Source organism: Chaetura pelagica, unplaced genomic scaffold (assembly GCF_000747805.2).
Source record: "Chaetura pelagica isolate M959 unplaced genomic scaffold, ChaPel_1.0 scaffold234, whole genome shotgun sequence".
NCBI lineage: Eukaryota > Metazoa > Chordata > Aves > Apodiformes > Apodidae > Chaetura > Chaetura pelagica.
In genome coordinates this window covers 1,020,184-1,039,906 of record NW_009952967.1, presented here as the reverse complement: position 1 = coordinate 1,039,906, position 19,723 = coordinate 1,020,184, and the positions used below count along the sequence as shown (strand labels likewise).

The 19,723-nt window shown below is 47.8% G+C and overlaps 1 protein-coding gene across 4 annotated transcripts in view; it reads right to left on the bottom strand.

Moving 5' to 3' along the window:
- Window positions 1-263: 263 nt before the first annotated feature.
- The window catches only part of PAX7 (paired box 7), a 109,292-nt gene continuing 89,832 nt past the window's right edge, over window positions 264-19,723 (bottom strand). For 3 of the 4 annotated variants that reach the window (XM_009995750.1, XM_009995752.1, XM_009995751.1), the window contains exons 8-9: window positions 5,808-6,054; window positions 264-379 (exon numbers count right to left, since the gene is read on the bottom strand). In XM_009995750.1, coding sequence (XP_009994052.1) covers window positions 264-379; window positions 5,808-6,054 — 363 coding nt within the window. Of the gene's footprint in view, window positions 380-5,807; window positions 6,055-14,010; window positions 14,077-19,723 lie in introns of all 4 variants that reach the window. The other variant, XM_009995749.1, reaches the window with a different exon arrangement.

Below are 19,723 nucleotides of genomic sequence, written 5' to 3'. Positions count from 1 at the left end.
GTACCCAACCCATTGTCTCTGGCCACAGGAGGAGTCAGGTCACAGAGGCCAGGCTTGCCTCTGAGAAGAGAGCTCTGGGAGGAGCTGGATACTTGGAGAGCCCCCCTCCTCTTTCCCGTCTCCTTCACAGCTCAAGTTGTTGTGAGGTGGAATGGAATTGGGAAGGAGCAGGGGCTGGGTACAGGTAGATCCCTGGAAGGCTGGTGGTGTTTTCTCCAGTGGTACCAAGTTGCTGGAGTGAGTTGTTGGCACAGTCGGACTCTTCAGTAAGCTTGGCCTGTCTCTACTGGTAGGAGGCCCAGAACAGCTGAATGTTCTCCCAGCTTCATCCTACGCTGTGTAGACAGACTCACATTCTTGGCCAAATAATCAACAGCGGCTGAAGAGGAGGGGAAAGAAAAAAAAAAAGGAAGGTGAGAAAACAGCACAACAACAGCAGTCAGTGGCAATGAGGCTTTCAGCATCACAGGGTGAGCAACCAACAGACCCTGCAGGCTCTCACAAAGGGAGGCCCAGTGCAGTGGTTGTCACAGACACGAGGGTCCTGCTGCAAATATATGATGGTCCTGCCAGAAACACCTGACAGGATGGACGCTGCTGGGGGTGAGGGCAGCTGAGATACTCAGAGTGCATCCTGCACGTGCTGCTCCAATTCCTTTGATGTCTCCATGAACTTACTGAAAAGAGCTAAAATTCTACTTCTGCCATGAAAAATGATGTTTCCAGGGGAGCTGCCAGAAGAAGAGCCTGAGCAGAAAGCCAATGGGATAAGCCTTCCAGCCTGACCTCCCTGTATCATCTCATGGTGGCAAAGCCAATTCCTGCACTCAGTGATGCTGGTGTAAATGATTCCAGAGATTTCAGTTGAAGTTCCCTAAGTCTGGACAGGGCTTGAACCTCACTCATCCACTGCATGCTGACTTACCTCTGTTAGCTCTGCTGCCTGCCTTCATCCACTTTTCCTGCCTTCATCAACTTTGTTTATCTCCATCTGGGTGAGAAACTGCAGCCACAAATCCTGACATGATGCGTGAACCTGTGTCCCAGCTCCCCTGACTGGCCCATGGTCGGAGGGGGAAGAGGACCAGGGCAGGATGGTGACAATTGCTCATTAGCTGAGCTTCAGTCAAAGTCTCTCCCTTCCACTGGCTTTAATGTCTCAAATTAGATTAATAAGGAGCTGGCAGGAGATGTACAATCGGTGCCAATGAGTAAACAAATTTCAGCCATCAATGTCTTGTCAGATGCCTGCCCCAGAGGAGGTCCCTTCCAGACACAAATTCTTATTAGACTTGTCATATCTATTAGAATTCCTTTCACGCTTCTGCGTTCCATCACCAGCATCATTAACACAGCTCCAGCCTCTGGGAACCACAAGGACCACAGTAATCCTGCATCCCTCCTCCTCACTGGCTGGGCCAGTGGAAGGGAAGCAAGCTGGGCAAGGGGTGAGTTACCCAGGGCCAAAGCAGGGCATGCTGGGGAGCAGAGTCCCAGAGGAATGGTGCTCCTCAGGGACTGAGATCCTGGGGTAGCTCAACTGGAGCACTGGTCTCTGTAAGATTGGGTCGTGGTGCCTCTAGCTTCAAGAGGGTGTATGTAGGATTGGAGCCCAAGCTATGGCTCTGGTCATAGAGTTGTCAGGGTTGGAAGGGAGCTCTGAAGATCAACTAGTCCAACCCCCTGCTAGAGCAGGATCACCTACAGCAGATCCCACAGGAACACGTCCAGGTGGGTCTTGAATGCCTCCAGAGAAGGAGACTCCACAACCTCCCTGGGCAGCCTTTCCCAGGGCTCTATCACAGTGAAGAAGTTTTTCCTTCTGTTTCACTTGAACCTCCCATGCTCCAGCTTGTGCCCATTGCCCCATTGCCCAGACCTTATCAGCTTGGTCCCCTGGTATTTCAGGTAACAACATTAAATAATGTCTTTGAGAAGCTGTAAGTAAAAAGGACATTCACTCCTCAACACACTGCACATATATGTGTGGTTGGGCTGTTGTCACCTCCACTCTGGGTGAAGTTAGATGGATGCCTGGGAAAGGAGGGATGTGAACGGGTCATCCTGCTCTAGGTAGAAACCAGAAACTTGGAAATTTGATGGTGATCCTATCCTTGTAAAAAAACCATGCTGAACTCCCAACATAGCTTTCTGCGCCAGTGGGAAGCGTTCAAAGGCACCAGGGTATCCCACACCAGAAGACATATAGATGGCTTGTTGCTTTAATGCAGCAGAAGCCGAAATAAACTCAAACACTTACCTAAATTGCTCTGGATGTTTATTTGCTTATGTGAGAGAGAAAGTTTGTCTGATTTGGTGTTTCTAAAACACAGAATAAGGAGAAGTGGGGAGAGAGATTCTCTGCAGGCCAGATCCAAAACTTATCAAAGCTACAGTGCTCTTTTTTACAAGCTCTGGTTATGTCCCCTGTTACACAGAGCTGTTCCCCACCATCACAACCCCTCATTTTTATTCTACCAGTGTTTACTAAGATGAATTTTGATACTATTTTTTTTTGCCACAGCATAGAAGGAAGAAACATATGATTTGAACTGAACATCAATAAATAATGATCTTGTGGAGGTCACCTCACATTGATCAGCATTCAAACAGTACTTTGAAAGAAGAAGTGAAGAATTAAAAAGCAGGGGGAACTAGAGGTCCCTGCTAAATAGAACGTGCACTGAGAAAGACAAGAAAAAATGTAAAAAATGTTGTTATATCAAGGTCAGATTCATGTAAGTGATTGCTCTAACAGGAATAATTATCAATGAAAACTGCTTCCTCACATAGAGATTATTATAAATGGGACTCATTAGAAGAAAGGTTTACAGTGAGTGGACTTTTATACTGCTTGTATGTACAAATCTCTACACACACACACGCACACATTAAGAACTTGCTGCTTAATGTAGGTCCCACCTCAGAATAGCTACAATTGGTTTGTGCTGCCTCTGTCATTCAGCAGGGCCTTGGCTTTGGCTGCAGGACTGGGTGGGTCTGGTGTCAGGCTGGGTGTCACTGCAGTCCCCAGCACTGGGAAAGAGCAGCGCTGAGGATGGTGTCTGAGGGTTTCTCACCTACCTTCTCTGCCCCAGCAGGAAGAATCATAGAATCTCAGAATGGTTTGGGTTGGAAGAGACCTTAAATACCAGCTAGTTCCAACCCCTCTGCATGGGCAGGGACACCTCCCACCACACCAGGTTGCTCCAAGCCCCATCCAACCTGCCCTTCAACACTGCCAGGGATGGGGCAGCCACAGCTTCTCTGGGCAACCTGGGCCAGGGTCTCACCACCCTCACACTACAGAATTTCTTCCTCATGTCCAACCTACATCTCCCCTCTTCTAGTATAAAACTATTTTCCTCTTGTCCTGTTGCTACAAGCAACAGGTCCCTCCCCAGCTATCCTGAAGCCCCTTCAGGCACTGGAAGGTGCTCTAAGGTCTCCCTGGAGCCTTCTCTTCTCCAGGCTGAACACCCCAACTCTCTCAGCCTCTCTCCAGAGCAGAGCTGCTCCAGCCCTGGGATCATCTCTGTGGCACCTTCATGACTACCTATCTGCATGTCTCTAGGCATGGGACATGTCTGGCTTGCTTCAGGACACATGCCTGCTGGCAGCCTGGACTCTCACAACTATTAACAGGAAAATATTCCTGCTCTGAACAGAGTCCACTGGGGTCTGAACAGGACCTGTAAATTTAATGGGTGTCCAGCAGAAAACAGAGAGCCATGCAACACAAATCAGCAAAGGAGGGCAAATAAAACAACATAAACAGGGCTGCACGAGGAGTTTTTCATCAGCATTAGGAGGCCCAAGTAAAAATTCCTGCAGCAAACCAAGACAAACCCTTCTTTCTCTTTCCTTCTCCTTTGCTGGTCTCTCTCTCTCCAAAAACGTAGCTTGTCCTCCTTATTTTATTTTTTACACACATTGGTGTGACTAACGTCTTGCCCAAGGGAATCTTTATTGGAAATACATGGTATTGGAATTTGTTTAAGATTTTTATCAATAGCACGTGTGTCCAGCCTCACATCCAGAAGCGAGGGGAAGGTCAAGGGGTCACAGATCAAACTCCCGAAAAACAAAAAAAGGGGGGGTGGGGGGAAGCTGCTATTGATCCCGTCTGCCGCCACAGCCGGTTCTCATTTAGCTGGAGAAGTTAAAGACATTAAAGGGCTGTGACGGAGAGGGGAATAAAAAGCCACAGCCAAATGGAAGGAAAGGTCACTGAGGACAAGCTATGGGCAAGCAGGAGTGCTCCCGGAGGAAGAGGATGCACCTTTAACCCTCCAAGGATCACTCTCTCAGAACACCACACTTATTATTAGTTTAACACCGGCAGGTGAGCCCTTTGCTAGGCTCGCCTGGTGTTTTTGTGACCCAACCATTCTGGAGGAGAAACAGACCCTCCCCAGGTCCCTCTGCTTTTTGGAGCTGAGGTTTAGGTTCAGGATTACAATTCCAGCCTCACTCCAGCTCTTGCAGAACCACAGCCCAGTTGAGAGGCCTTGGCAATTTTGTAGCAAAATCTCTGACCAGGGACCAAGTCCTTGGCTCAGGGGGGGCAGAGAATGAAGTGACAGAGTCACTTCATCACTAAGGGATGGCATTTTAAAATCACAGACTCACAGAATGGTTTGGATTGGAAGGGACCTTAAAGACCAGCTAGTTCAACTCCCCTGCATGGGCAGGGACACCTCCCACCAGCCCAGGCTGCTCCAAGCCCCATCCAACCTGCCCTTCAACACTGCCAGGGATGGGGCAGCCACAGCTTCTCTGGGCAACCTGTCCCAGGGTCTCACCACCCTCACAGTGAACAATTTCCTCATAATGTCTGACCTAAAGCCAAATGGAAGGAAAGGTCACTGAGGACAAGCTATGGGCAAGCAGGAGTGCTCCCGGAGGAAGAGGATGCACCTTTAACCCTCCAAGGATCACTCTCTCAGAACACCACACTTATTATTAGTTTAACACCGGCAGGTGAGCCCTTTGCTAGGCTCGCCTGGTGTTTTTGTGACCCAACCATTCTGGAGGAGAAACAGACCCTCCCCAGGTCCCTCTGCTTTTTGGAGCTGAGGTTTAGGTTCAGGATTACAATTCCAGCCTCACTCCAGCTCTTGCAGAACCACAGCCCAGTTGAGAGGCCTTGGCAATTTTGTAGCAAAATCTCTGACCAGGGACCAAGTCCTTGGCTCAGGGGGGGCAGAGAATGAAGTGACAGAGTCACTTCATCACTAAGGGATGGCATTTTAAAATCACAGACTCACAGAATGGTTTGGATTGGAAGGGACCTTAAAGACCAGCTAGTTCAACTCCCCTGCATGGGCAGGGACACCTCCCACCAGCCCAGGCTGCTCCAAGCCCCATCCAACCTGCCCTTCAACACTGCCAGGGATGGGGCAGCCACAGCTTCTCTGGGCAACCTGTCCCAGGGTCTCACCACCCTCACAGTGAACAATTTCCTCATAATGTCTGACCTAAATTCAGCCTCTTCCAGCAGGGTGAACATGTTGTAGGGTTTTTGGAGGAGCAAAAACTGGAAAAGAAGAGAGAGAGAGGTCTGGAAGTTGTCCTTTTCAAATACAAATGTTTTACCTACAATATTTCAATTGGAACTTCTGAACTGAACTGGGGAGACTGTGTGGAGCTATCTCCATCTGGGTCTGGTGAGTACATTCCCTTTTTCTCTCTAGATGGACAGATTTCCATGGGAATCTCTTCTAATACAATAGCCATTAAGTCTTACATTCCATCCCTCTCTTCTCCTGTTCCCTCTGCAGGGGAAATACTATCATTGCACTTACTTTGTCCGTACTGTCCATACTGGTAGCCAGCCACTGGGTCCACACTGTAACTGGTGGTGCTGTAGGTGGGAGGACAGTAGGACTGGGAAGTTGGAAGGCTCTCCACGGATTTGATGGAGTCGCTCCGCTGGCTGCAGCTGGCAGAGATGGAATTGGTGGTGTCCAAGCCACCATGAAGGGGAGAGATGGAGAAGTCAGCCTGGGGTTGTGGAGGAACCCCACTGGGGTTGCTCAAGATGCTCATCACCTGGAGAAACACAAGAGACAACACGTCAGTGTCTGGAGGAGAAAGGGTACATGTGCAGCTGCCTTCAGGCATACCAGGGAGAAACACCTACATGTAGAGGTTGATGTACATGTAGAGGTTAGCAGTACAACGCACAATATAATTACTGGTTTGGCCAGGCTGGAGAATGAAGGCTGCTTTCTATCAAATAACCAACAGGCAGACACCATAGTTGGCTTTCTCTGTGTCTAATATTTGTTTTTAAAGACCTCAGTAAGCATAAGTGAGAAGCTCCTTCACAGCACGCTCAATCTTTAGCTCTTTTTTGCTGACCTACCAACAACATCAGCTGTGCTGCTCAGGATGAACACTGGAGAAAGGAATAAACCTGAGACAAACCTGCTCACCACACACTGCCGTAACCAAGCACCCCTCCCTTCCTATACACAGAAGAGGAGACACATCAGACAGGGAGTAAAAATCCACATTTTTAAGAAGGGATGCTGAAGACAGGCCCTTGCTTTGGAAGTCTCAGTGGGGCTTGGTTCTCAAAGGTCCTTAACCAAACCAGACACAAACCCTTTCTGGGTGCACATTTGCCCAGATTCAGCTTTAGGGACTGAAATGCCAAAGTCTCCTTCACCCTCAAATGTTAAAAGGATAAAAGGTCCTGACTGGGCTCCTTTCAGTGCAATGCTTGGTTGGAAAATGTAATTAAATTCACACACAAGCAATCTTCCTGCTTTGAGACCTGAAACAGATGAACTTACAATCTTTTTTTTTCTCTTTCTTCTGTTGCAGCAAAAATGCCAGATTTGTTCCTGCGGGTGAGTTTGGGGGAAGCCGCTGCCTACAGGCCTTCACACCAGGCCTCGATCCCTCCAGTGCTTTAATGCAATTGCCTCCTGCATTCAGCAGAATTCCCCCTGGAGGCTGCCAAGTTAAGAGGGTAAAGAGTTTGCAGAAGCGGGGCGGTGGTGAGAGGGGAGGGAAAGGAGCTCCCGATGCTTCCCGGCTGATCCCGGGGGCCTGGCCCTGCTTGTGGCGGGGGGGAAGGGCCCCCCGGTCACCTCAGGGGGCCAGACCAGCCCTCAGATGCCGAGCGGCTGAAAACCCTCCGAATTTAGCATAACCTTATTGACATCAATTAAAGTGGCAAATTGGAAATATTTGGTGCCTGGCAAGTGGTAAAATGAGCCCTTTATCCCTTCACCAGCGGCCTGGTGAGCTATTGTGCAGGGGATACACTCTCTGGAAGGACACAAGCGGGGCTGCATTGAGCTGTGTCTCCCCTTCCTGCTCACCCCGACACCTTTCCCGGCCCCTCCTCCCTCACCTTCCTGCCGGAGCTGGGGGCTTAGGACCAGCTCCGGGCTGGCCTTTGCTTTCTAAAGCTTCCTAAAGCTTCTCCTCCCCCTCCGGAAGGACTCAGGAGTCCTGCAAAGACTTACTCTCTTGATGTGATGCCACCTCCTTCCCAGGTATTTGTCTGGAAGGGGAATTGGGGAGCCGGGGTGCTTGGACCCCTGCAGAAGGGGAGGCAGTGGGGAGGTGCTGGGGAAGGCGTTAGTTAAAAAAAGCCTGGAAAACCAATCTAACCCCAACCAGCGGGTTTGGCTGCTTGGTGGTACAGAGACACAGGAACGACCATTGAACAAGCTGCATAAAAACAGGGCACAGGCAGCAGCACAGAACTCACCCAGGTTTCATTTGCCCTCTCTTCCTTCAGGGTTTTCACTGAGCTTGGAGCTTGCTACTGGTCCCCAAAAGTTAAACCTAGCTTAGCTGTCTCCAAACCACAGGGCAGACAGCACTCCAGGCAGGGCCTGAATTACCTCCAGCTCTTCAGACCCTCCAGGCAGAGCTTCTTAATCACAGTGATTAAGCCTCGAGGTATCTAGATGAAGTTGTTTAGCCATGATGCTGTGCAAATAGTGCCCGTGGAACTCCCTGCCCCACGACAGCCCAAAGACTGAAAGCCAAGGGTGATGAAGAAAGGAAATTGCATTTAAATATGGAAGACAGAATGGATTACTATGAGAATAGGGCTGTCATGCTTTTCTGTGTGGATGTAACACAAACCTCTGTGCCTCAAGGCTTATGCAGCAGGGAAACCACGGGAGTGCAGCCTGAAGGTAGGTTTTCCAGCTGCAAAGTTTTTTGTAACCTTCCACTAAAGCCAGGTCATGAACTTTGATCTGGCTCAGCTATGAATCCTTCTCTGCCCCCCGATCCCACTGGCTGCAGCTTCAGCAGTGCCTCAGCTCTAGGTGTTCCACCCTGCACCTCTCTGCCCTCATGGATATCCAGGACACTTGCATACACAGCAGCCACGAGACATAATTGGATTTAATTTGCAAACAGATGTTTAAAACAATAAACATCCTTCTGGAATGCTCAAAAACAAAGACATATGAATTATCAATTATTTTTGGAAAGGGCTGCAGTCATTTTTGTGCTCAGGGTGTTTTGCCTCTCCCTTCCTGACCTGTTCAGGCCTGGCAGTGCCGCCTGACTGCAGATGTGCTGTCCACACCGAGCCCTGCAGGTGCAGAAAAGAAATCGTGTGCTATAAAACAAAGGGCAACTGGAACCACTCACAGAGCAGAGGGTTTTCTAGTGCTCTCCCTACTGGCCATGTCTCCAAAAGAATCAGCTGCTTTATATTACTCTGAGAAAATAAAAGCAAGCAGAAGTCATATTAACACTTCCGCTAAGGGCCTTTTAAAAAGAGAGGGGAATGTAAAGCAACGTTGGTAAATGAAACCCAGATTCACACTTCTAATTCAGAGGAGCTGAGACTGCAGAAGACACTTGCACAAATCCTACTAAAGGCAGTAATTGGCTTAATCAGTCAGAATCAAGATGTGATTTCTAATCCCAGCTCTGCCACTGACTCACAAGGTCTTGTGCAAGTCACTTAAGCTAGGACTCGACTCAACTAACCTTAGCCATGTGAAGTTAAGTTTCTAGTCTCTGCTAATCCTCTAGAATCCTCCACAGAGAGACTGACACTTCTGAAGGACAATTCATCCCATCCTAAGACCCCCTTCTGAAAAAGATGGGCTGAATTTCCCCCTGGAAATCCGTGGTAAAACACAGGAATGCCAATATTCCATCATGACAATGCCAGGGTGGTGAACAGATACATGCCCAGAGGTTGGAGATGCTGCAAGGTGGCTAGGAGATGTCCATCCCTGCTGGGTGCTTCCATGGAGGTAGGGTGAGTGTCTGTGGGCTGCAGATGAACCCTGACAGAGGCTGTGGGGATCAGCTGAGCCAGAAGCCCCAAAGATCTCGATTCCTGCTTCAGCAACGCTGACAGTGGGAAGTGTCTGCCTTTTCCAGGCACGCTGAGAGCAATTTGGGGCTGAGCTCCCCTGGGACTCTGTTTGCACAAGCTTATCAGAGGACAGCATTCGACCTTCCCCACCCCAGGACATGAAGGTGTTAGAAATAACAAGAGCGAACCAGAGATCTCTATTCCCTCCTCAATACGCAGCCACCCAGCATGGATAACCCTACACAAGCCCCCCAGTCTTGGCAGCCTGGTGTTATCTGACTTCTTGTTTCAGCTGGATAAACTCATTTTCCAGGCAACTTTTGAAATTCCCAAAGTCTGGGGCATCTGGAGAAATCCCCTCCTCAAGAATGCAAAGTCCTTTTACCTTTTCTTTCTGACCTTGCTTTCTTATAATTTATTACTTCTTGGTGCATTATCATCACTAACTAAAAATCAATACCCACTTCACATCTGTAAGGTTTTATCTGGAGGGAAATCTGCTACCTGTCCATCACAGTGATCGACAGCCTTCCCTTTCCCCTCCCTCTCATCAGTTGTCTTTTTGCCCTTTCTCCCCTCTCCTTTCCCTTTGCTGCTGTCCCAAATCAGTCCCAGGCGTGGCGTGGGCTTGCACTTCGAGGCAAGTCAATAACAGCTACAGTGCCAAGAGCCTTCAGCCTCATTTCTACCCTTTCTGGAGGTCATTTGTCATGGGGGAGAAGGAGTAGAGGGTCTTCATGTTTTGGGGAGACCAAGGTTAATGCACAAAGACCCTTCTGGATGAAAGAGCCAGTCTGTGTTGTCCCCCCCCGCCTTGTCTCCTGCTGCTGCTTTCCTCCCCACCCTCATCTCTGCAGCTCTCCCCCTGTCCCCCCCCCCGGGACGTTTCATCACTCTCTCCCATACTTTAAAAGAAGGGGAGTTAAAAAAATGTAATTAATTCCCTCCATTTCTGAGCTGGCCCTCAGGGCCTCTGGCCGTGGAAACTGTAGCACGGGAAATGTGCACCCTTTATGATAAACGAATGCGGCTTTGGAAGGGGAAGTGCAATTAGGGCCTTCAATCTGTGCAATCAGGCCTTCAGATTTTAGGTTTGAGGGTTCAGGGGGGGACAGTTGGGTGTGTTAGGGGGGCAGGAGAGGCTTGAGGGGCAGAGATACTGATTAGATAGAGAAGGATGTGAGGGAGAGGAGAGGGAGGGCAGGAGATAAGTTTCGTAACAAACGCTTGTCCTCACAGAGGGGCTGGTGCACCTCAGTGGTCTCTGTGGTCGACAGGGGCATGGGAGAGGCTTGTACATCCTCAGGGCCCCTACACCTCCTGCCCTGTGTCATCAGCCTGCTCTAGGCTTGCTCAGATACCCACCCAACATAGATATCATAGCACCTCTGCTCTGGAGACAGGCTGAGAGAGTTGGAGGTGCTCAGCCTGTAGAAGATAAGATCCTGAGGAGACCTTAGAGCACCTTCCAGTGCCTGAAGGGGCTCCAGAAAAGCTGGGGAGGGACTTGGGACAAAGGCTGCTAGCAACAGGACAAGGGGTAATGGATTAAAACTGGAAGAGGGGAGATTTAGGTTGGACATGAGGAAGAAATTCTTCCCTGTGAGGGTGGTGAGAGCCTGGCCCAGGTTGTCCAGGGAAGCTGTGGCTGCCCCATCCCTGGCAGTGTTGAAGGGCAGGTTGGATGGGGCTTGGAGCAACCTGGGCTGGTGGGAGGTGTCCCTGCCCATGCAGGGGGTTGGATCTAGATACCTTTAAGGTCTCTTCCAACCTAAACCATTCCATGATTGCACGATATGATCAGGCCCTGGACAGAGCAGCCTTTAGATCTACTCCCATTAATGCTCTGCTGTGCCACGACCAGAGGAGACCAGGACACAGAGGAGATCAAACCCCAGCAAACAAACTCACAAGGAGGCAGGAGCCTGGTGACAGGCTTCTCCAGGGTGACCCCTGGTTCTGAGGTGTCTCCATTCCTAGGCACCCAATTTGACACAGCACAAAGCATCCAAAATCAGAGGCTGCCTTAGAAAAATGCTGCATTTAAAAGTGCTGAGCCTGGTGAAGTTCTGCATAAAGGGAAGACGTAATGATCTGTGAGTAGCTGAGGGGTGTTAATTCCAAAGAAGCTGCTGGGTGGTCCCAAAGGTATACAAACTGGCTACCAGGCAGAAAAGGAAAAGGGAAAAGCAGAGGAAGGGTCTCCCCGCAGTAGGCAGCATTTCTGAGGCTGTGGTGCTGCTTTCCTAAGGATGGGTAGAAATCCTCTCTCTTTGGGAAAGGCTGGAAATGTGATCAGTTGGAATATCTGATAATAAATCAGGCAAAAAGCATGAGGAAATTCTCTGCTGTGAAGGGGCTGTTTCTAGACTGAAATCTCTTTTGAGTTTAGCTTCTGTGGTGTGAACATTTACTCCACCTCCTAGGGATGGAAAGCCTGTCAGGGCTGATGGCCATGCTGGGAAACATGCTGGGCCTTGGGAATTTACTAACATGGACCAAGGTGACCATTTGCTTTGAGTTCCACCACGAGGTCTCTCTGGCACTGGTGGCTGATTCACCTTCTGCTCAGTCCTCCAAGACTGTCCTTAGCTACTTGATGAAGACCCAGCTTAATCTTTTCAATCTTTATTTTGCAGCTTGCTCAGCTGATCTTTTCCTTCTCTCTTGCAGAAGGCAACCCTTCCTCACATGAATGCTTTTTGATCTCTCTGGATTCATTTGTACTTGGTGGGAAGAGGAAGAGTTGATTATCCTATACATACATTAAATGGAAACAAAATGAAGAGGTGACTGTAGGACTACCAAAGGCTGAAGAAAGAGTTGGGAGGAGATAAATACAGTTTCCCCAAAGATCTTAACTTGAAAGGAGGATAAATATATGCAATTATGCCCCTAGGTAGGACTAAAATGACTTCTGTAGCAATCACTAACACTGCACTCACAAAACCAAGCAATTAATTTTTAATATTTTCTAAATCATTGGACCTAGCTGAGTTGTAGCCCAATAAGCCAAACCAATCCAGTAAGAAGACCCATTAAATCCGATTTTACAATCAGGCCAAGGATCCAGACAGTACTTCACACTTTTTGCACCTAGAAATTGTCTGATCCAGGTAAATGCAGTCCCTTCCATCTAATGGCATTTCCAACTAAATTTTGGAGCCTCTGAAGCAAACTTGACTTGAGCCTCCACAGAATCCCATAATGGTGGGGGTTGGAAGAGACCTCTGGAGATCATCTCGTCCAACCCCTGCTAAAGCAGAATCCCCTAGAGCAGATCCCACAGGAACACATCCAGGTGGGTTTGGAATGTCTTCAGAGAAGGAGACTCCACAACCTCCCTGGGCAGCTTGTCCCAGGGCTCTGGTACCCTCAGAGAAGAAGTTTTTCCATAGCTTTACCTCGAACCTCCCATGCTCCAGTGTGTGCCCATTGCCCCTTGTCCTGTCACTGGACACCCTGGAGAAGAGTCTGGCCCCATCCTCCTGACATCCTCTGTAGATATTAATCAGCACTGATCAGATCTCCCCTCAGGCTCCTCCTCTCCAGCTGAACAGCCCCAGCTCTCCCAGCCTTTCCTCACAGGCAGATGCTCCAGTCCCCTCAGCATCTCAGTGCCCTGTGCTGGACTCTCTCCAGTAGCTCCTTGTCCATCTTGACCTGGGGAGCCCAGCTCAGGGTCTCCTTAAGGATAACTTCACTGGTTTCAAGCACAGTCCTGATTCACACTGGCATAAACGAGCAGGTGATTTAACTTGCTACTTCTATTTTGTTGTGAGTGAAAGTTTAAGAAACATGATGCTCCACTGCCTCATCTACCCAGGCATTTCTGACCCATCCCTCAGTGTGCTACTAGTGCTACAGAGAACGGTGTCATGAATACAAGCTAACACCATCTCACAAGTCCTTCCTGCTACAGGAAGGGGCTGGTGTGGCTGCTGCTGCATAGCAGTAATGTCTAATTTTAATATCCTTCACCATTACATTGGAAAATATGTGAAGGCCACTAAAGTGCCTTTCCCAAGGCCACACAGTGTGTCAGAAGCAGAGCTGGGAACAGAATGGAATCCTTTCTGAAGCATGTCATAAATCATGGAATGGTTTGGATTGGAAGGAACCTTAAAGATCATCCAGTTCCAACCCCCCTGCATGGGAAGGGACACCTCCCACCAGCCCAGGTTGCTCCAAGCCCCATCCAACCTGCCCTTCAACACTGCCAGGGATGGGGCAGCCACAGCTTCTCTGGACAACCTGTTCCAGTGTCTCACCACTCTCAAGCTAAATAATTTCTTCCTCATGTCTAAGGGACAAATCATACCAGATATGGGACAGATCATACCAGATCCATTCAAAGTGGTCAGAAATGGTTACTGTGAGCCTGTGGTACAGTTTGGCAGTGAACAATAAACTCAGAAATATCATCAGTGCCTTTTAGTGACTTAAAACATCTGAAGGATGTTTTGATACCAGAGGGGAGCGGTCTAGGACACAGTGAGTGAAATGGAAATGAGCATTTCTGTCCTAAAATGACCCTGGATGGAAAACTGCCACACACTCAAGATGGAGAGGGCTTGGGAAGAGGCTGGGGATGAGATGGAGCTGGGGATGCAATGGTGAGCTGCAGCAAAGCAGACCAATGCAGGCTGCACGAGGGGAGGATTAGAAAAAAAAAGGCGAGGGGAAGTTATTACCTGATTGTTCAAGGCTATGGTGAGGTTCCACCTGGAGCACTGCATCTTGTTTTGGGCACCCTGCTTCTGTAGAGATGTACAAATTATGGAGAAGGTCTAAAGAAAAGGTTCTAAGCTATACAAAAGAATGGGAAGGTCTTAGCTAGAAGGGTAAGAAAAATTGCTTAAATCTGGATGTTCTGGGCAAGAGAAGTGGGCTGTTCTTGCAGTGGAAATAACACGAGGAAATGAGAAGCACCACGGGTTTATAGAACCAATAAGGGCTGTGAGGAATCCTGTGGCAGAAGGGGAATTTGAAGGGGAATGGGGGGGACAATTACATCCAAAAGTCCTTGAGCTAGAAACAGGAGCCACTATCCCTGGCATTAGGGCACCAAACTCTACTATCAGATAAAAGCAGAGGGCAGTTTTTAGTAGTCTGGATAAATAGAGGGGGGGAAAAAAAGACATGCCATGCCAGTGGGGGCTGTTTGAGGTAAAGGAGGGTCCCAGTTTTATGGGCATCCATTTCACTAGTAAGCAAAATCAGGAGACATGGGCTCATCCCTTCCAGAAACGGGAGACACTTGAGCCAAACGCCTGACAAGCTCCTTGTCACCTTGAAAATTTGAAAGGGATCTAATTTTCATGCACTGCTGAGTGTCTCCCCTCTGAAAATGGGCACTTTTACTCACTAACCACAGACATCGTTATTCACCTTCTGTTACCTAAGCATGAGGTATTTTTTCCTGATGAAATCAGGTTTGCTACTGCAATTTTTATACATATATATAAATAAATATATATATATATAAACAGCCAGTTCTTCCCAAATGTGCTTGTTGGCAAACTGAGCCACCCCATCCTCCTCATTTCCAGGTAGTGGGCTCCATTTACAGAAGCCACCACAAGCAAATTCTACCCTGATGCTCTTTTTCTTCATGTGTATGTTTCTCTGTGAAGGCCAAGGAAATACACTGGAAAGTTTCCATGGAAAAAATCCCTTTGTTGAGTTAGGGAGCATCTCTGGGCAACTTTACACAGGGTATTAATTGCAGGAAGATGAATCTTGCTTGTGGCATTTTGGAACTCACAAAATCATCTGGGAGGAGAAAGCAGAAAGGCACAACCATGGAAAACTGCAATTCCTTAACATTTCCCAGCGGGCAGAAGGACTCATGTTAGGTTTGACTTTGAAAACAGGCTGGATTGGTGACTGCTTGTGGTTTTTATTCTGCATCTATTTGTCTGTTCTTGGGTGAGCTCAGACATGCTGATGGCAGGCAGGGTACAAAAAGAGAGATCCAAAATGCCAGGAAATACACAAACAAACACAAAGGTTTCTTCTGAATCAGCCCTAAACTTATTGCTGTGCATCTGCCTGATGTGAATCACGGAGATCACCCAGCACAGCTCCATCCCAGCAAATTAAAACTGTTTTATAAACTTCCGTCATTCCTCTCTCCAGCAGCCCTATGCAGAGACTAACAAAGCCAAACCAAAATTCACAGAAAGGGCTCCTCTTCCCCTCCTCCCTTTCCATTTCCCTCTCTCATTTGATTTTATTACTATTCCCCCCCCCTCAGTTTCTCAGCTAAGCTGCTCAGTGCTCACTCACTATCACAACCCCCTGCAGACAGTGGTAATGGAGTGCGGGTGCTGACTTACTGCTTCCAAACAAGATTTCCTGAGATCCTTTGAGTCTGCTTCATGCCCCTCCTCCCTGTCCCCCTTCTCCTACTTTTCCCTGTCTCTCTCTTTTTGGAAGGTGGAGGGGAGCCTCTATAAATGTGAAAGGAGCTGCACTACAAAGAATCCCCCCGAGTGGCATATCCCAGCCCCAGGCAAAGCTGCTTGGTGCACTGATAGTCCTGTATCTGCTCCAGGACTCCTCTTTTTCTTCCCCTCCCTCTTTCTCTGATCAATCAAGGGCTGTAATCAGTTAAAGTCCAGCTTAACTGCAGTGTAAGATACACCAGTTAGGCAAAGCCAATGCCTCCAGCGTTCCCATCCTAAATGCGGAGAGGTCATGGGGAGATGAAATAACCCTGATAAGTTCAGCAAGTGCAGGGCTGGCTGAGCAAGCACCAACCACTTCACAACTCGAGCTGGCAAAAGAATGGAAGAAAGGGAAAATCAGAATTCTTCCTCCTGCCAGCTCCTCTGCTGCTTGCTTGCTTCCTCCCTCCATTCCCTGCTTTTCCAGGGGGAGCTTGGTGCATTTTTTTAAGGTGAGGGTTTCTCTTTTCAGTTCACCTTAATGAATAACTTAGATCACTAGTCTTGTCTGGGAGCACATCAGCTCAGTTCGGATCTCCTGAGGCTCTGGACTTTCACAGTCAGGACCTCTTTTTCATAGAATCATGGAATGGTTTGGGTTGGAATGAACCTTAAAGATCCAACACCGCTGCCTGGGTAGGGTCACCTTCCACTAAACCAGGTTGCTCCAAGCCCCATCCAACCTGTCCTTGAACACTTTCAGGGATGGGGCAGCTACAGCTTCCCTTCAACTCAAGCTGAACACAGCTAAAGGTTTGGATCCAAATATCACAGCATCACCTCCCATGTAATTGGACGCTGGCCCACTAGGCATTACAGATAGGGGGAAAAAACCATGTAGGATTTACTAAAAACGATGCAGACACACAAAGAGCAGAACAAAATCTTTAACCAGAAGCGATAAGAAAGCCCTAAAGGATTGGAGTTAAGATAAATATCCCTCTTGGAGTCCTCCAGCTCTTTAAAAGCTATTTGGACTGAAGTTTTCCTCTGGTGTTATAGGTGCTTACTTAAGCAGGGGATGAGATTAATTCTTCCCTGAGTATTTTGACACTCCTGAACCTGGGGTCTGCTGAGGAGCAGCACAAACCTTGATAAGTTGACAGTGATTATTCAAGTAGCCCTCACAAACAGGTGAAGTCTTTGAACACTCAAGCATAAAAGTAGAAGCTCCTGGGCTAACACCTCATTAACTGCACTTTCTTTTCCTGTCCAGCACAACTTGATTTTGGCTACATCTGCAACGACTCCAAAATAACATGTTTTTTAAAATTATAATAGGAAACCACGAAGAAGCCATCTTAAGCATTAGCGTGGCAAAATGCCTATATTTAAAACCTTGCTTTTCTTACGAACATCATTTACTGCCTTGAACTAAGTGATTTTTAAGAAGATACACAGCTGCAAGGTAGCTGTGCCTGTGCCAAAGGGAAAGGTCATTACCTCATTAAAATTAAACCTCTTCCAAATGAAAACAGAAATACATTTACTAAGTGGGTATGTAAACCAGCATCCAGCTTGATCTCCTCTACAAATGCAAGCAAAGAACTTTATACATTAACCCTACAACTCCTAGCTGAGGTCCAAGCTCTTTCTTAAATGACAATATCTTGATCAAAAGCCTCCAAAAAATGGCACATCCTCTAGTTTGCTGAGCACAGTTGTGCCCCTCACCTCTCCTCATCACTGCAAGGGGAAGAGTGAAGGTATCACCCCCTAGTATTACTCGACCAGAGTTTTTAAGGCATCTCCTGCATGCAGAAGTTTAAAAGCATACAAGCCACTGTTGATTCAAAGATAAATGGTGGGAAAGGGATTAGAAATACTTAGCAGAGAAGAGGGAAGACTCAGGAAGGGCTGATTATTTTAAAGATATGACTATTTAAAGATAATGATTGCATAAATTTAATTAATGCATTTTCATGCTGCAAATGGCCGTTTTGTAATTAATGTATCTGGCCTCGCTAAGCATGGGAGATCACATCTCCCAGCCCCCCCTCCCCTTCTCAGTTCCCCCCTCCGCCTCTCGTTTAATGAAAGACAGAAAGCAGATGACAGAAACAATTTGTCAGCCAGTACGGGTGTCAGATGCCTAATTGGTTGCGCTGAGTTAGTGGAAAGTAAAGGGGGAGAGGGTCGAGGCTGGGGGGGCTCCTTCCTCTTTATCCGAGGCTTCAGGGTGGGTGTCTGGTTGGGGGAGTGTGGGGAGAGAGGGGGTGAAAGTGTTTCTTGTTAATTGATGGAGATTAGGACACAGATTGGCTGTGGCAGGGACTGGGCAGTGACAAGAAGGGGACAGGAGAGGCTGGTTAACACCCGTGCAAACAAGCTGCCATATCTCACAATACGTTAAGTCTTGGCAGCGTTGACAACATCAATGGTTACCTCCTGCTCTCCCCCTTCCTGCTACACCCCAGTTCTCCCAGTTCCCCCAGTCCCCTTTGCTGGGGGGATTGCTTAGTGGACACACCAGTAGCCTGGGCATGGTTTTACTCTCCTTGCTTTGCACCCTCTGGCTTCAAGAGGAATTGGAACCAAGTTTAGGACCCCAGGGAAGGGGATGCAGAGCTGAGGCCACAGGCAAAGCAGAAAGGCTGAAGCCCAAAACCAAGCCCACTGCCTGGGTGGTGCTCTAAGCCTTGCCCTGGCTTCAGAACAGTGTTAGGACCTAACAGATCCTCAGAAAATCTGCATGTCCTGTCTCCTCCCATCCCTGCCCCATTATGAGACTGTCTTAAAAACTGCAAGATGAAGCAAAACTGGAGTTAATGTATGTACCAGCTGGTGCCTGAGCTTCGTGGGTGCATTTGGGCCAGTGATAATAAAGCACCCATCTGATTAATTCTCCCCTGGTCATTATGTAGAGAGGAAAACCTCCTGTCCACACAAAAAAGCCCAGGAGTCTGGAGCTTGCTTTATCAGGGAGCTGAGCCCCCTGAACTCCAGTGAGAGCTCAGCATCCCAGCCCTTCAGACACCCCTGAGAAAGCAGCAGGACAGAGCACATGTTACCCACAGTTTAACCTAGGGAAAAAGCAGAAATGTGTCATTTCTGCAACCTTCTTCTTTCTTCAGAGATTTCTGTGACCTGCTTTCATGTATTTATAATCAGCAGCCAGCAGAGCACGGCTGCCACCTCCCAACTTAGGAGGGGGAAAATGAGCCAGGAGAACAGATGATAGGAAAGTTCCCTTGTTCACTCAATGCCATCCCAAAGCCAAGGTTGATGTCCCCATTCCAAACAGCCTTGTAATAAGTTAACCACGGAAATCAGGGGAACTGAAAGTAAAAACTAATAAACATCAGTGCTAATTCTTTAGTGTATCTATAGGCCTTTCCCTGGCAGATAGAAGGAAGTTTTCCAAAGGTGGGAATGGTTTTATCAGTTCTGTTTCACTACCATACAGAAAAAGGGTGGACAGTAGAGAGAGATGGGGAGGAAGAGCTAAGAATAGAAAATGTTGAGTTTCCATGCTGGGCTCTGATCACATTTAAACACGCAGCCTGCAGAAATGAAAATACTACTAAGCTTCTGCATGATATTACAAGTCCCTCTAGAAAAGGTTTGCAAAAGGTCGCCAGCAGATGAATAAACATTATGAAAAAAGACAAATAACATTTTCTTTTACATGAAAGGAAGCCCTTCAAATAGGATAAATGCAAATGGAAAGCAAGTGGCTGAGAGATGCAAGCACACATGCAAACTTTTGATCAAAAGATCAAAATGAAGTAAAATGTTGTGATTTGTAACAAAAAGATACTGAAAATAAAATATCCAGTTGCAAGAGTTTTGTCCCTTTGTTTATAAAAGGAGAAAAAAAAAGAAAGTCTCCAGAGGGTGTTGAAAAGAAATGAAACGATTTTGCTGTTTTCAAACTGTCCCAGCAACCTGTCCGCTTATCCACAGTGATCTCAGTTATCCTTTCTGCTGCAGGGTGAGCATGTTATAGACACAC